Consider the following 13,484-nt stretch of genomic DNA (forward strand, 5'->3'; position numbering starts at 1 on the left):
AAGAGGAAGACCCCCAGTGAGATGGATTGGCAAAGTGGCAGCATCAATGGGCTCAAGCGTGGCAACGATAGTGAGGTTGGCCCAGGATTGGGCAGTTTCATTCTGCTGTGCATAAGGTCAGTACCAACTTGATGGCACCTCACAACAACAATGTTTCATCAAAGGTAAACATTAAAACAAATTTGCATATAACAAGCAATCCCTTTCTAAAAGATATCCTTCTAGAAACTGTAAGACATAGTCCTAAACTTCTTTGCTATTCCTCCCATCAAGAAGTGGAGTCTGCAGAAGAATTGGAGGGTGCCTGGCTATGATTATTAAACATCTTTACCAAAAATTCCATAGAAGATTCCTGGTCAAAAGGAATACAGAACAGAAGTTCAAATTCTCATGGAGTGAAGGTTGGATGAACCTTGAAACTATTGTCCTGAAATAATCTTTAACCCTTAAGCCAAAATTGTTCTCTGAAGAGAGTGGGAGTATACCTACAAATTTAAAAAGGGTTGGCAGAGGTTATTTGTTCATGGGTACTTACCTTTGCTGTAAATATACCCATGCATGTGGTGGAGTAATACAGGGGAAAAGTTATGAAATCTTTTTAGACATTAACACATGCCTTGGAGGACTGAGTCACTGGGCCTGAGGACTCAGTGGACACCAAGGTCAACTGGCATAACTCAGTCCACAAAGAATGTTTCACATCCTACTTTGATGAATAGTGGCTGGAATCTTAAAAGCTTCTGAGTGGCCATCTAAGTGCAATTACTGGTTTTTCCTTGTCTAGAGGAAAAAAGAGTGATGAAAATTAAAGACACATGGCAACAATTAGTCCAGTAGACTAATGGACCAAGGGAACATCAGTCTCCACAACCATGAGACCAGAAGATGATGCCCAGCTATCACTACCAACTGCTTTCAAAGGGATCACATTAAAAGGTCCTGGATAGGGATAAAATGTGGAGTAAAACTCAAAAATCATAAAAAGTCATAAAAAAAAGACCAGGCTTCAAGAGGGAACCTAGATCCAGAGGGCATGGAGGAAGGTAGAGTCTCCAGTGAATAGTGTCCAACCTGTCCAGGAAGGGCTGATGAAACGAAATACAGATGGATCTCTTGTGATGCAATAGTGAATAATTGTTATCAGGACTGATTGTGAGGGTTGGAAATCTAAAGGTGGACATTTTGTAGCAAGGAGGGCAGTGATTAACTTTTCAGTCTAGGAGCGGAGGACCCTGGGACCATTGATGGAGAAGAGCAGAGAGCGGTGAGGCCTGAGATGGAGGCAGAGAAGACAATGTCAACAGATGGTGTGGCTGGGGACTCGGGATCAGGAGATGGAAAGGGGCTGAGGACTGTAGTGGGGGTGGGGTACACCCCTTGGTTGGGTGAGAATGCATGGACAGGATGGTAACTATGCTAACGAAATGATAGATGATGGAATGAATGTAAAGCTAATGTTCTCCCATGTAGACTATCACACAATTCACAATAAAACATCTAAAACACAAAAAGACCAGATTTACTAATCAGCTAGAAACTAGTGGAACCCTGAGACTATCTATAGTCCTCGGTCAGTCTTCAGGTCTGGAACGGAACTCACCCCATGGTTCATTTTTCAGCCAAGCAATAGGTAGGTATATAGGGAACCACACTAGTGAGGTATAACACACACCACAGAATGGTCAACCACTGGAGCTAGAAAGGGCAACATCTACCCAAGGCCAAAGTTCAGAAGGCTGGGAAAGAAGGAGGAATGGAAACAGGAAACACAAACAGGGGAGGAAGTGGGATTAGCAATGTTACATTGAATGGTTGCAACAGAGATGAAACCAAGTGTACGATTTGTTGAATGTAAAACTGATGATCTCTGTAAACCTTCACTCAATGCACAGTAAAAGGTTCTTTAAAAAACTTATTCACTGAAGTCTTTGTAAAACCAAATAAGAGTTTAGCTTACCTCATATAAATGTCTGCCTTGATCATTATGCTCTTTTAAAGACTATCTCTATGGGATCAAATTGACAACAGTAACTTGAAAGATTAGAGAGGAACCTTATGGGACAGTAAGTTTTATGTTAATGTGGAAAGAACAACTCAGAAAAGGAGCATGAGAATGGTTACACAACTCAAAAAATGTCATCACTGTCACTAACTTACACGTGTTGTTGTTGTTAAGTGCTGTCAAGCTGGTTCTAACTCATAGCCACCCTGTGTAGGGTTTCCAAGGAACAACCGGTAGGTTTGAACTGCTGACCTTGCAGTCCAAACTGACGTTGCAGTCCAGCTCATTATCCTGCAGCACCACACCAGGACTCCAAAATTGTTCATGTAGAAACTATTAAATTGGTGTACATTTTGCTATGTATGCTCTAAACAACAACAACAAATTAAAAAAAAAAAAAAAAAGTAGCATGGTCTACGTACTTCCTTTTGATCTGGGCTGTAGGACCGGTGGATCCGTTTGCAAGCAGCTTCCACTTGCTATCCTGGAAGCCAAGCACCATGCTGTGGGGAAGCCTAGGCAGTTCATGGAGAGGCCCACACGGACAGGAACCAAGAACCAGAAGCCGTGTGCCAGGCACAGGAGTGCACCATTTTGGAAGGCGATCCACCGTCCCTAACTGAAGTACCCTAGCTGGAGTCACAAGAAGTCCAGCCCCAAATGCAGTTTTAGTAGCAAAATAATGACCATTGTGTTTTAGCCTCTAAGTTTTAGGGTGGTTTATTACATCACAATAGGAAACTGGAACCCTATTTTTTGATGTTCTTGGAAGGAACAAGCTTGTAATAAAAGAATAGCTTGCTTATTCTACTTTCGATTTACCACTTTGTGTTATTTTTGAGTAGCACAAAGCACAGGCTTAGAGTCTGACTGGCAAGATTTGAAACCTTACAAATTTATTCATGTCTTGGTGCTTCTGTTTTTACATCTATATAAAGAAGACAATAGCCTACCTCCTAGGATATTATTATGGGAAGTCGCAAGAATCAAGAAGAAAAAAGGCAGTTTTAAAGAATGGAGGTGGAGGAGAGGAGAAAGAAGAAAAGATTAGGAAATCTTAGAAGCAAGGAAAGGAACAGGAATGTGATGGAAAATCATGGTGAGGCCTGGAAAAAGGGGGTTCCTAGCAGACCTGGGCACCAAATAAGAGTGGGCTTTAGAGGTTGGTTTCTCGGCTTTAGCAGCTCTATGTCTTCCAGAAACTTCAGCAGGGTCAGTCTGGGCTGAGTAACAGGGTAGCTCCTATCAACAGCACCGCAACGGTTGTTGATTCTAACTCTTTGGTCCTCAAGCACCCTCAAAAACCTGAATAAAGTTTTGCAGGCATGCCTGTCTGCCCCTCCTTTAGGCCTGAGCATGCCCTCCCTTCACATCTTTTGACTTGATTGCTGATGCCTGAAATTCTTCTTACATAGGAAAGAAAAACATTTTACTCTACATTCAAAGGGAAGAAAAAAAAAGATGACAGAAATGCCAAGGTCTGGCTGAGGTAATACAGAGCTTACTGAGTTTCGGTTCATGAACCTGCCAAGTGAGGCTGGGTTGTGCAGCTCTGGGGATTTCTCAAAGCCTGGAAGGGGTAGCTGCAGGGGACAGGAACTAAGAGTTGATTGCGACCCATGAAGTGTCAGGTCATGGACCACAGACAGCAAGAAATAAATTTAAATCAACTTGTGCAATTTCCAATGCCTTGTTCAACAAATACTTATTGAACGAGTTAAATATGTAATCTACCAGAACTTGCACTGTGCTCCTAACAACATGAACCTAAAAGTTGGAGAGCATCAGGACAGACAAGCAGGAGTCACCATCAACAGAAGATGAAAGGTTCTACACGAAGGAAAAGCAAAAGGGCTGAGGATACAGCAGGAAAACTCTAGACTTCAGCACTATCTAGAGTCATGTTTATTTTTGCATGAAAAAAATAAATGAGAAGCAAAATAGACCAGTAGGTTAACAATATAGATTCTGGAGTCAGACTGCCTGGACTTAAATCCTAGTTCTGCTATTTACTAGTTGTGCGACATTGGCTAAGAGTGCCTTAACTTCTGTGTGCCTCAGTTTTCTTGTCCCTAGAATGGAGACATTCACTGGGTTACGTGAAAAGCCAGGGAGTTCTACAAGTAAAGTGCTCAGAATAGTACCTGGCACACAGGAAATGCTATTTAAAATATTAACTGTAATTATGACTACTACTATTACGAAGATGATAATTATATTCTAGTAATTCAGGAAGCTTTGTTGTTGCAAGAACAGCCTTGTTCCCAAGAGATTCATTATGGAAGTATTTCTATAAATAAGGCACGTAAGTAGAGAAAGGGTATGTTGGTATAGAAAACTCACGACTACTCAGGGAATAATTAAATGCACTTTAGGTATTAAACTTATTTCTCTATTTGTATTTTGCTAGTTATTACATCATTCTTTATAATATAAGGAGTGAGAGAAGGTGTGTCAAAATGAGACAAGTCATAAACTAGTACAATCTAATAAATGTTCAGAATTTAAATGATTTCGTTGAAGAGAACATGGCAACACTGGCTTAGATGAAATTATCAGATACTCTCCTCGATGCCTTATATAGTCAGGGATGAGAATGAGAGGGATTTGGGGCAAACATTCACAAAGAAACAGGACTCAAGACCTAAAACTTAGAGGAGAGTTTGTGACACTAGACTGAATGTGGTGAAAATGAGGCAAGCCTTATTTCTCTTAAGTCAAAACTGGGTTTGGGTTTCTAGAAAAATCTATTTCAAAACATGACCACAGAGTATGCATCTCATATAACCTGAGAACAAGATGAAGGGAATTTTTCTAATACAAGAAGAAATGGGTAAAGGAGTAGAAGATTAACTGGTGGTAGGAGAGATTTGCTTTTGGTATGATATTACAAGAGAATTATGCACACACAATATGGTTACATAACTTATCTCTTACAGAGACTTGCTCCTATTGATTTACAAATTAAAAACCAAAACCAACTTTCTTAGCCTCTGAATTTTTAAGATTGTTTTTTTTTTTCTTTAGTAAGCATGAATGCTCTTATTATGACATAAACTTGTATTTTATGTTAAGTCAGTTTACAGTAAAGACACTGCATTTTATGTATAATTGTAGAGAACGTAACATGGATTGTGTTGTTCACTGGATTGTTTAATACATAAACTGGAAAATACTCTGTAGAAAATAGTAAAAATGATTTAACATTTTCCATACTAGCTCAAGCCCATTTAAACGAAGGCATAGCTGAATCATATGGTTCAAGTTCTGGAATCCAGAGAAAACGTTAGCTTCACTTATTCTTAAAGCTATGTTGTTCTTAAAATTAAGGTGCATAAAATGAAATCCCTAGAAATATCCCACACACCCCTTCTTATTCTTAGTTTACACATGATTTTTTTTTTTTCCTTTAGGCCAATCAACACCAAGATTTTAGCTGTCCCTCCTTATAGGATAGATACCAGTTCCTTTTAATCTACTAAGACTGATTTTTGAAGAAGAGATACTTTGCTTGCCTCTACTGTAGCGATGCAAGATAAGCACTGGATTGCTAACCACAAAGTCGGCAGTTCAAACCCACCATCTGCTCCTCAGAAACCCTATACAGGGTCACTATAAGTCAAAACCAACTTGACGACATGTAGCAACTACAGCAAAGAGACCCAAACATATTGAGTACCTACTATGCATCAGGAATCCTGGTGTGGCACTGTAGGATAAGCATCGGACTGCTAGCTGCAAGGTAGATGGTTCAAACCTACCAGCTGCTCATTAGAAACCTTATATAGGATCGGTATGAGTCAGACCTGACTTGACATCATTTAACAAAAACACCACCACTATGTATCAGGTATAAGCAAAGTATTTTATATACATGATCTCAGTTAATCTTTATAATAATCCTTTGCATACACGAAAAGAGTGTAGCAGAGAGAGAGAGAAGAAAAAAATATTGCAATAAACTAACACTCTTTATAAATAATGGAATATACTCAAGGTCTATTTTTATTCCAAAGCTCATACATGCGATACATACTTCATTATACTGCTTAAGGCATGCCAGACAGATGTCTTAGCATCCACTTGCCTGAATGTTAGTGTCTGCCCGCAGAAATAGGTTGGAGCGCTTGAGTAGAGAACACCTGATGAGTCACAATCATTCCGGAGTGCTATATTTCTTCGACTGCTCAAACTATACCCCTCGAAGCCAGCTGTCCATTCTTTCAAAAGCAAAGACATTAAAAATTATTAGAATCCTTTGAAGATTGAATGTATCTTCAATACAGATGCATTAAATAAAACCATGAGCAATAAAATAAAAGGTTCATGGTCAATTCCAAAAGTTACAAAAAAGATCTATTTCTATTTCTGTGCAATTTTGGCATGGAAAACCAAGCAAGTATTATCTTCCATCTAATAAAATCATGCTTAATGCATAACTGCTTGAATTTAATTCAAGCTGATTAAGAACTAATGAACAAATGAATCTTAAGTCTTTTAAAATAGTAATGCAGGAGAAAGATCAATATAAAATGATCTAAGACTTTAAAGAAAATCCCTGTGTCCTAAGCAACATTTAAAATCTTTGGTTTTAGGTAATGCTAATGACATTACTTTTGGACTCTGGATATAAGAATTTACGAAGTTCTCAAAATTCACATAAAGTTTGAGCAGAAAGCAAAAGACATGTTCTATGTTCTCAACAACTCAGGATCTAGCCTTAGAAAAAAGGGCTGTCTGTGCATTACCCTTAGCACAATCTAGAACTAAACTTCAGGAGTGAGGAGGCAACTGCATACCGTGAGGCACCAATGTGGAATGACCTATCTGAGGGACACTCCAGGGACTCCACTCCTGCCGGCCATCTCCTCGGGCACAGACTCTGAACTGATAATCAACATTTGGATCTATGTGCAATACTATGAATTCAGTTTCAGAGCCTACGTATACATCCTCAAAGTGATTTGAAGAACATTTTCGGAACTGGAGTCTGTAATCTTGGGCTGTAAAGTCGTCATCAACCTAAGAAGAAAGGCTTTCTGTTAGTTGATTGACCAGAGGATAAATTCTTTCTGCATCTTTGCTTAAAAACTTTGAATGGGGTCACTTTGGATCCCACATTAAGGCTCACAGGTTGAACACTAGCTAGTTTTGGAAAGGCCATCAGAAAAAGGCCATGGTGATTTTCTTAATTTTTTTTTTTTATGCTTCTCAGTCTACATGAAGAATTCTGCCTCCTTTGAAGAAATTCTGCTAACCAAAAGGTCAGCGGTTCAAACCCACCAGCCACTCCACAGGAGAACGATGTGACAGTTAGCTTCTATAGCGATTAAGGCTTGAATACCATATGGGGTGGACTCCTGGAGTTGGTGTTATGGGATTACCTCTGGGCTGCGAACTACAAGGTCTGCAGTTCAAACCCATGTGCTGCTCCTTGGAAACCCTTTATAGGGTAGCTATCGGTCAGAACAGACACAGTGGCACTTAACACCACACTCCCACCATATGGGGTAGTTCTACTCTGTTCTAATCAGGTAGCTCTGAGTGGAAAATGACTCAATGGTAATGGGGTTTTCTTTTTGTTTCTTTTTTAAAGAAATCGCAAATTTTCTAGACAATAGTGCTGAAAGTAAGCCATTCATAATTCAATAAACATTCCACAACCACATCACTCATCTAACCAAGAGAGAATATCCAGAATACTCATATATAAAAAACTCCTAAAAATTAAAAGAGACAACCTAGTCAAAAGGAAAGTGGGCAAAAAAAGAATAAACATTCTACAAAACAAAAGAAAAGAAAAACAGCCAAAACACATATAAAATATTTAGCCTGGATTTGTAATATGGAAATTCAGTTTAAAGTCACAATGAGATACCACAGAGGCAAAAACTAAAGTCTGAAAATGCCAAGTATTAGTAACGATGGGGATTACAGAAACTCATATATCTATCGCTGGAGGAAAGCCAAACAGGTACAATCACTTTAGAAAAGCGTTTGGTATGACCTAGTAGTCTATACTCTAACATCTGTGTTATACTTTAGAAAAAAACTTATCAAGGAGCTTAGGAATGCTTATTACAAAAACTGGAAATAACCCAAATTATTTCTGTTAGTACTTAACAACAACAACTGATAGGTAAAAGAAAATCTCTACTTCCAAGTCCTCGTTCAAAAAAAAATTTTTTTAAAAAGACGATAGTTTAAACAAGCTGAGCACTCACTTATGAATGATGACTCATTTTGTACATAGTTTCTATCTAAAATATGATTAACTCATATGATATAATACACAAAATTCCTGGCATTATCAAGTATGGAGAAATCATACTTTAGGAATCTTATTTCACAGTATGCAGTATTGAACAGAAAATATTAACTGGTCAATATTCATTAGTACTTTTATGACTTTTCTAATTAAAAAGAAAAATGAGAGAGGTCATCTACTGAGTAGAGTTAAGTCTGTGATATAATACCTTCAAAATGGCTTATCTCAAACTGGAAGAACTACCTCAGGTTCAAGCTCCCTGTGAGTTTATTTAAATTGTAAGTCAAAGGAGATTTTTGTTTTTGAGAAAGAAGAAAATATTCAAAGATCATTAATAAAAAAATTTTGTGAAGGCCCCAGTGTTCTCAAATCCATAATGTTGAAGCCACTTCTACACATCTAAGGTACGCACCTTACACCAACGTACTATGATGCCTCCAGGCTTCTCTATGAGTTCTTCAATTTGTACTGGTGGGCGAGATGCCACCGTCCCGTGGTTAAAAATGTGGTCTTTCACTATGTTAAGAACTGAGTCATCCAACTGAGCAGATAAACAAGGTACATCAACCAGTAAAGGCACTTCTGGTAAGCTGAGGAAATAAAGCTCATGTATTTATGTAGCTTTCAACTGGCAGTTAAAAACATAAGGAATATTATAGATTAGTCACAAACTATAAAGATGCTGAAAATCCAAAAACCAAACCCACTACTATTTAATTGATTGAAATTCATAACAACCCTATAGAGGATGGGAGAACTGCTCCTTAGGGTTTCCAAAATTATAAATCTGTATAGGAACAGTCTCATATTTCTCCTGTGGAGTGGCTGGTGGGTTTGAACCATTGACCTTGCGGTTAGCCAGCTCAATGCCTAGCCCACAGTAAAACCAGGTCTCTTGACAAAGTTGCTGAAACACCCAATAAATAATGTTCATGGCTTTGCAAGATGTTTTATAAATAAATATAAACAGAAAATTGGTAGGATCACAACTATGAGGTTTATACCAAAAGCTCTGGTTTACTAAAATATGACTCCGTTTCAATAATAATGCTAAGAATTTTTTTAATTTGACCATTCTCTTACACATTGGAAATGAAGAAAATATGCAGTAATATTATATCAAAGGTTACAATCACAATGATTTCATACTAATAATACTGAATATGGGCAGTGAAACCCTGAATAATATATGAGGTGGCTTCAAAAGTTTCATGGAAAAATGGAACTAAAAGATAATGGAATTTTTTCCCAAATGTTTTCAAACACCCCTAAATTCATGTTCTCTAGCTCCCTGAATCAGAACACTGAACAAGGAAAAAAAAAAAAAGAGCAGACATAGTTGAAATGTTTTTAAATAAGTCTAAAAGATACTAACTCTTTACCTGTCCAACTGAATGTGGGAGGCCTTTTTTGTAAAGTTCCACAACTTCTCATTCTGGTCTCCTACACCCCCAAGAATGGCAAGCTCACCTAGTCAGGAATTAGAGAATGAGCATGGTAAAAATGGTCACATTATACAGCAATCATCACATCACAACTGGGTCAGGTGTGCCTCTGATTTTCTTAACAAACAATTCTTAAGTGATGCTAGTCACATTTCTAAAAAGCAAAAACAGAAACTATTTTAGAAGCAATATTAAGGTTAAGGCCAAAAAGTAAAGGGGGACATCATAGCAACATTTTGCTAGAGATGAAAGATTCTGCTCTATGCAAGTGAAATCTGGTTTGTCAACCAATTTTATGTAAAACGGAAGGCCCCTGGAGTTTTTCCATCCCTCCTACAGAATCACTATCAACTCAAATATCAATCAGTAAAAACTATTACTCTAACATAAGCAGCAGGGCACACAGGGTCTTACAAAGCAAAATGATGGAGTGATGCTTTCCTTAAAAATACCACACATTCGATTAGGTATTATTCAACAGGAAATGCTCTCTAGGGACATATGAAAATGACCAACTTTGATGTTCTCCCACAGCTTTGAAAAGCATTAGCTGAACTCTTTTCTCTCAGATTGTGCCTTGTCCTAACTCAACTTTTTAAAATTCAGATGATCTTTTCCCTCTCCAAAAGGAAAACAGATACACACTGAAAAGTGCCACCAAATCCTCAAAATTCCATTAAGTTTTATCCCTAAGGGGGTAAAAAAGAGTTTGAAATGGAAAAGATTCCTCAAGTATAAAAATATCCAAGCATCAAATGCTATAACAAACTGTATATGCCTCGAAGGATTTCTTTTCTAAAAAGAAAATGTGTCTCAGTCCTCAGAGAGATGGGTGTAGAATCATGAGCTGGGCTGAACTGTTTCTGAATTCTAAGTCTCTAGAGGAATTCAGACCCTGGTATGGAGCTCTAGGATAAGCACTAGACTGTGAACCACAAGGTCGACAGTTCAAACCCACCAACAGCTCCTGAGAAACTATACAGGATCGTTATGAGTCATAACCGACTTATCAGCACTTAATAACAATGGTGGAAGATAAGCTGCGGCCTTGCTAAAAAGAAATTTCTCAAAGGCACTGCTCTGGTCAGTGGCAAACAAACACTTTTCATTAAAGACAGGACAAACAATGTAATTAGCTTATAGAAATAATAATACTAGTGCTGTGTTTTAAGTGGGATGAAAAAGGAGATTAATTTTCATTTGGAGTGCTAGATTGGTGACCTAGTCACACTTTTTATCTTATGCCATTCATAACACTCAGTCCTTAGAATGCAAAGTGTTCGGGCTCCTTCCCTGGATCTTTTTGGGCAACTTCCATTTAAATATTGATGTACCTGAAAGTTCTACCTTCTGCTGCCTCTTTTCTCATGTTATACACAATCTTGTCATCATTTTACTTATTCCTATGGGTTCCCATTTGATGCATATGCTATTTAGTGCCATATTGACATCTGGTATGATCTTTCTCCTAGGCATCATACTCACATTCCCAAGTGGCATATTCAGCATTTTCAAACTCAGCATGCTCAAAAACTGAACGAATCCACTAACAGCCACTTCTCCTCCTCTGTTTCCAGTTTCAGTAAGTGACACCACCATTTATCCAAACCACCATCCCAAACTGAATGCTGTAGAATTAATTCTGACTCATAACGACCCCATAGGACAGAGCAGAACTGCCCCATAGGGTTTCCAAGGCAGTAAATCTTAACAGAAGTAGACAGCCACATCTTTCTCCTGCAGAGTTGGCTGGAGGTTTTGAACCATTAACCTTTTTTTTTTTTTCCTCAAATCTACTCATAAGAGAGCAGTAGATATGCTATGTATACATGAATGCATGGGCTTGGATGTGTGAAATCAGCATAAAAACACACATCTATAGATTCCTATAAATCACATAACAAAACCATATGGCCATTAACCATGGACTCAGAAGGCAACTATATTCTTTTTTTTTTTTTTTTTTTGAACCATTAACCTTTGGGCTGGCAGCCAAATGCTTTAACCATTACACCACAAAAGCTCCTATGAGTCATCCATCCAGTCATCCTAAAGCCTTCCCTCTTCTTTCCCTTCTATATTCAAGCTGTTATCAAAAATCATTAATTATTGATTAGTAAAATCATCAGTAATTCTATCTCCTAAAAATTTCTGAAAGCTAGCCCTGTCTCACCTTTACCTGTCACTGCCCTTTATCACCTGGGTTACTGCTACAACTTTCTACTCAGTCCCTTTGCCTCCAGACTTACCACCTTTAGTACAGGCTCCAAACTATAAGCAGTGTCGTCAAAAAGAAAGGGGAAAAAAGAAAAGCAAATCTGATTGTGTAACTCTGCTGATTAAAATACATCATCGTATCACTGAACATCGTTCATGCTGATACCTCCTCTTCTCCCTTTTTTGCTTAAAGAACTCCTTCGAGCCTCTGTGTAATTACTCCCACAGAAGCTAGCCTTAACTTTTCCAGAGAGAGGTAAGCATTTCCTTCTTTGTGTCCCATAAGGTCTAATTCCCTCTCTGTGTATTATGTATGTCCCACTAGACTATGAACCCCGAAGGGCAGAACTGTGTTCTACCTTATCCTTTTATTCAATGCATCTGACAAACACCTGTATTGGAGGAAGGAAAGAAGGTATGAAGGAAGGGAGGCAGTAGAGCAAGATCTAGGCATAAATAAAAGAATTTGCTGAAGATAGGAAATGTAACAACTATAAATTCAGGAGTAAACACTAATCTCATACTCTAAATCTTTTTAAAAACAACAATGGAATAAAATTCCATGAATCATAAACAGTCTGAAAAATATCTTAACAGACTCACAATGACCTTAAAATACGTTGTGCCAACAATGAATGCAGTACTTTTATAGAACCATTTGAGAAATCATTTACTCCTTGTTTTATAAATGACTGTCAATAACTTACCCTGTGATACCGGACTGTGTATCTGTCACCCAATGTTACAAACTGTCCCAAGGTAGGACTACCCCAAGGACCCCACAGGCAGCAAGAAGCTTGCCGGTATCCTGAGAGGGCAGCAAAGTGTTGCTCTCAAAGAATCACATTTAACAGGCTCCCTGGACTCCCACCTTCTCGGACTAAGTCCTCTGCAGTGTTGACTCCATGCTCTATGAGCTTCTGACAGTCATCTAGTGGTTTAATGGTCTCCTGTTCAATGACGTCCACTTCTTGCAAAAGGGTCATCAATCGTTCATCCAGGAGCTTCTCAAGGGTTCCCTTTAAATCACTAAAATGCTGTTTGAGGACATCCCTGGTCTGTGATGCACTTTCTTTGATCTGAAAAGAAGTTACATAAAAACTCAAAATCAGAAGTTCTACAAAAGGAGTCCCGGTGTGGCATTGCAAAATAATGCAAGGTCAGTTTGAATCGGAAGGTCGGCAGTTCAAACTCACCAGACACTCTGGGAAACCCTATACAGGGTAGCTTTGCGCTGGAACTGACGCAACGGCACTTAACAACAACAATAAAACGTTAATCCATATGCATCATCCATAATAATCTTAAACCACTAAAGAACCATTGGTCTTTTATTCATTGATAAACTATCTGTAATTCATTTGTAGAAACTGCCAGAATTGTATAGAATTGGCCTTCAGGTAATACAGAATGAGCTTTGGTTCCATCATTCACAGAGAGTATCACTTTAACCCACCCCCCTGCCACTTTAACCCAACCCCCTGGTTCATATTTAGCCAAGTTAATTAAGCATCTGTGCTTCAGTTTCCTTATTTGTAAAATGAGTGCTTGC

At 38.4% G+C, this 13,484-nt stretch overlaps 1 protein-coding gene across 1 annotated transcript in view; it reads right to left on the reverse strand.

Moving 5' to 3' along the window:
• CRLF3 (cytokine receptor-like factor 3) overlaps positions 1 to 13,484 on the reverse strand; it is a 40,863-nt gene that overhangs the window by 11,962 nt on the left and 15,417 nt on the right. The window contains exons 2-6 of the mRNA XM_006832296.1: positions 12,804 to 13,011; positions 9,653 to 9,740; positions 8,683 to 8,860; positions 6,802 to 7,024; positions 6,090 to 6,222 (exon numbers count right to left, since the gene is read on the reverse strand). Coding sequence (XP_006832359.1) covers positions 6,090 to 6,222; positions 6,802 to 7,024; positions 8,683 to 8,860; positions 9,653 to 9,740; positions 12,804 to 13,011 — 830 coding nt within the window. The remainder of the gene's footprint in view (positions 1 to 6,089; positions 6,223 to 6,801; positions 7,025 to 8,682; positions 8,861 to 9,652; positions 9,741 to 12,803; positions 13,012 to 13,484) is intronic.

Source organism: Chrysochloris asiatica, unplaced genomic scaffold, assembly GCF_000296735.1.
Source record: "Chrysochloris asiatica unplaced genomic scaffold, ChrAsi1.0 scaffold00007, whole genome shotgun sequence".
Taxonomy (NCBI): domain Eukaryota; kingdom Metazoa; phylum Chordata; class Mammalia; order Afrosoricida; family Chrysochloridae; genus Chrysochloris; species Chrysochloris asiatica.